Here is a 1,854-nt window from a genome sequence, read left to right as displayed (position 1 = left end):
CTTCAAGGCTCAGGGGTCCAAGATTATCTTCTGTGTCTGTGTTAATTGGTTTCCCTTTTCTTTGTTGAAGAGGGTCTGTGCAGTCCTTCTGCCTAGTCCGCCATCTTGCCGGAACTCTTGTTGAACTTCTTGAATGAATATATTCTTGTCTTTCATCATATCAAGGAAATTCTCTTCCGACAAATATTCATTTTTTAATTTTAATTTATAAATCTTTAATTTTAATATATCAGGTTCATAAAAAATACCTTATAAGGAGAAAAACATGGTGAAAACACATTCCCGCCCCCAAACCAAAAATACTCCACTGAGTCTATTCTGAAACATAGAGACCCTAAGGGACAGAGTACAACTGCCCATCAAGTGAAAACACATTTTTAATGAAATCACTATGTAAACCAGTTATGGGTGTTATCAGTGTGTACGTTTATATGAGTGTGCTAGGTTTTTTTTTTGTTGTTGTTCTAAACTTAAGCATCTGGTGAGATGTAAGGTAAGAACAGAGAGATGAGTTTTACTTGAATGGAGCTATTCAGTAACATATTAAATGTATGAAGTACAACACTTTAATCTACATTTGCTGGTTGCTTTCATCTTTTGCTTTAAAGTCAGGGCCAAAAGCTAAAAACCACCGAACTTTAAACTTTTCAGCCTGAAAAAATCAAAGATTCTCAAATACTATCAAGAAAGCAGGTACTATATTCTTACAAGGATTAAAGGACTGTACGGAGACAGGATCAACACTGTACTCTGCCTTTAATCTGAAGTGCTGCCAATGAAATCAACTTCAGATGTTTATTCTGAAAGATGCTACTAGGAAGGTTACAGACTGAAATACTGATCACAGTTATTTTCACGATTAAATTTAGGAACACCTCAAAATGGGTTTAAAGAAAGTAACCCGTTACATTATAGGAAATTGCAGTCAATGTCATGAGGCAAAATGTGTATGAACTGCTGTATGGAAAATGAATTTGCTCTGTAAACTTTCACCCAAATCCCAATAAAAATTAAAAAATAAAGAAAAGAACCTGGGGACAGTTTCTAATTATTCATTAGCAACATTTTCTTAAAGACACAGAAGGCTACTGTTTTACTATAAACAGGAGGTTTAAAATCGTCTCCCCTCAATGCTTTGAGCTGCTGCATGGCCATAAATGACAGACCCCAAATGATTCTGAATCACCATTAATACCATTTAGGCAAAAATCCTTATGTGTCAGTACTTTTAATGTTGTATACATCCAACTACAGCAAACAGACACCTCTGAACACACCGCAGCCTGCTCCTGTGGCCAGCACCCTGTCACAGTAAGCCAAGCTTATATTCCACCATTGTGTGGGGCTCCCCCATTACTTCACTCTGTGATGGATCATTAAGAATGTCTTCAAATCCAACAGACTCATCATTACCCCTCAAAATATCCAGTGAAAGGTTTGAGCTCAGGAGAAATGGAAGACGCTGAACCTGCTGCACGGCCTTGAACTCCATCTGCTGTTTTAGTGGCGCAAACAGGCCCTGGATGTTTCTCAGGGTGGAGAGATTCATCTTATCTTGGTTGAGCTGGAAGTTTTTTTCTGATAATTCAAGAGGATGACTAGGCAAAAGTTCATTTTTCACACAAGAAAACCCTTTCCGAAGCAGATCATGACTTTCAAAAGGCCCACTTGCTGAAAGCTCAGGCACGGGGATACTGTCTTTAAGCTGAGATCCAAGTCCTCTGGCATTCATCTTGAGCTTGCTCTCTTTATCGCCTCTCCTTCCAACAAATTTTTGACAATTTTATCTGTCTCTTCCTGTTCTGGAATTCCAATTACATGTAGGCTATTCCTCTTGAAGGAGCTCTGGTAGCA

The 1,854-nt window shown here is 38.3% G+C and overlaps 2 protein-coding genes across 2 annotated transcripts in view; both read right to left on the bottom strand.

Moving 5' to 3' along the window:
* The window catches only part of NUP160 (nucleoporin 160), a 76,446-nt gene that overhangs the window by 22,916 nt on the left and 51,676 nt on the right, over nucleotides 1–1,854 (bottom strand). The gene's annotated exons all lie outside the window — the stretch shown is intronic.
* On the bottom strand, nucleotides 1,307–1,732 carry LOC103212535 (proteasome maturation protein). Its single transcript, XM_007958500.2, has one exon. It carries the CDS (start codon nucleotides 1,730–1,732, stop codon nucleotides 1,307–1,309), a length of 426 nt encoding a protein of 141 aa, XP_007956691.1.

Source organism: Orycteropus afer, unplaced genomic scaffold, assembly GCF_000298275.1.
Source record: "Orycteropus afer afer isolate SDZICR_OR568_19922 unplaced genomic scaffold, OryAfe1.0 scaffold00997, whole genome shotgun sequence".
Taxonomy (NCBI): Eukaryota; Metazoa; Chordata; class Mammalia; order Tubulidentata; family Orycteropodidae; genus Orycteropus; species Orycteropus afer.
This window is presented reverse-complemented; position numbering and strand designations above follow the sequence as displayed.

What these genes read in the sequence shown, in the direction of transcription:
- LOC103212535 (XM_007958500.2), bottom strand. Translation starts at nt 1,732, where the DNA reads ATGAATGCCAGAGGACTTGGATCTCAGCTTAAAGACAGTATCCCCGTG.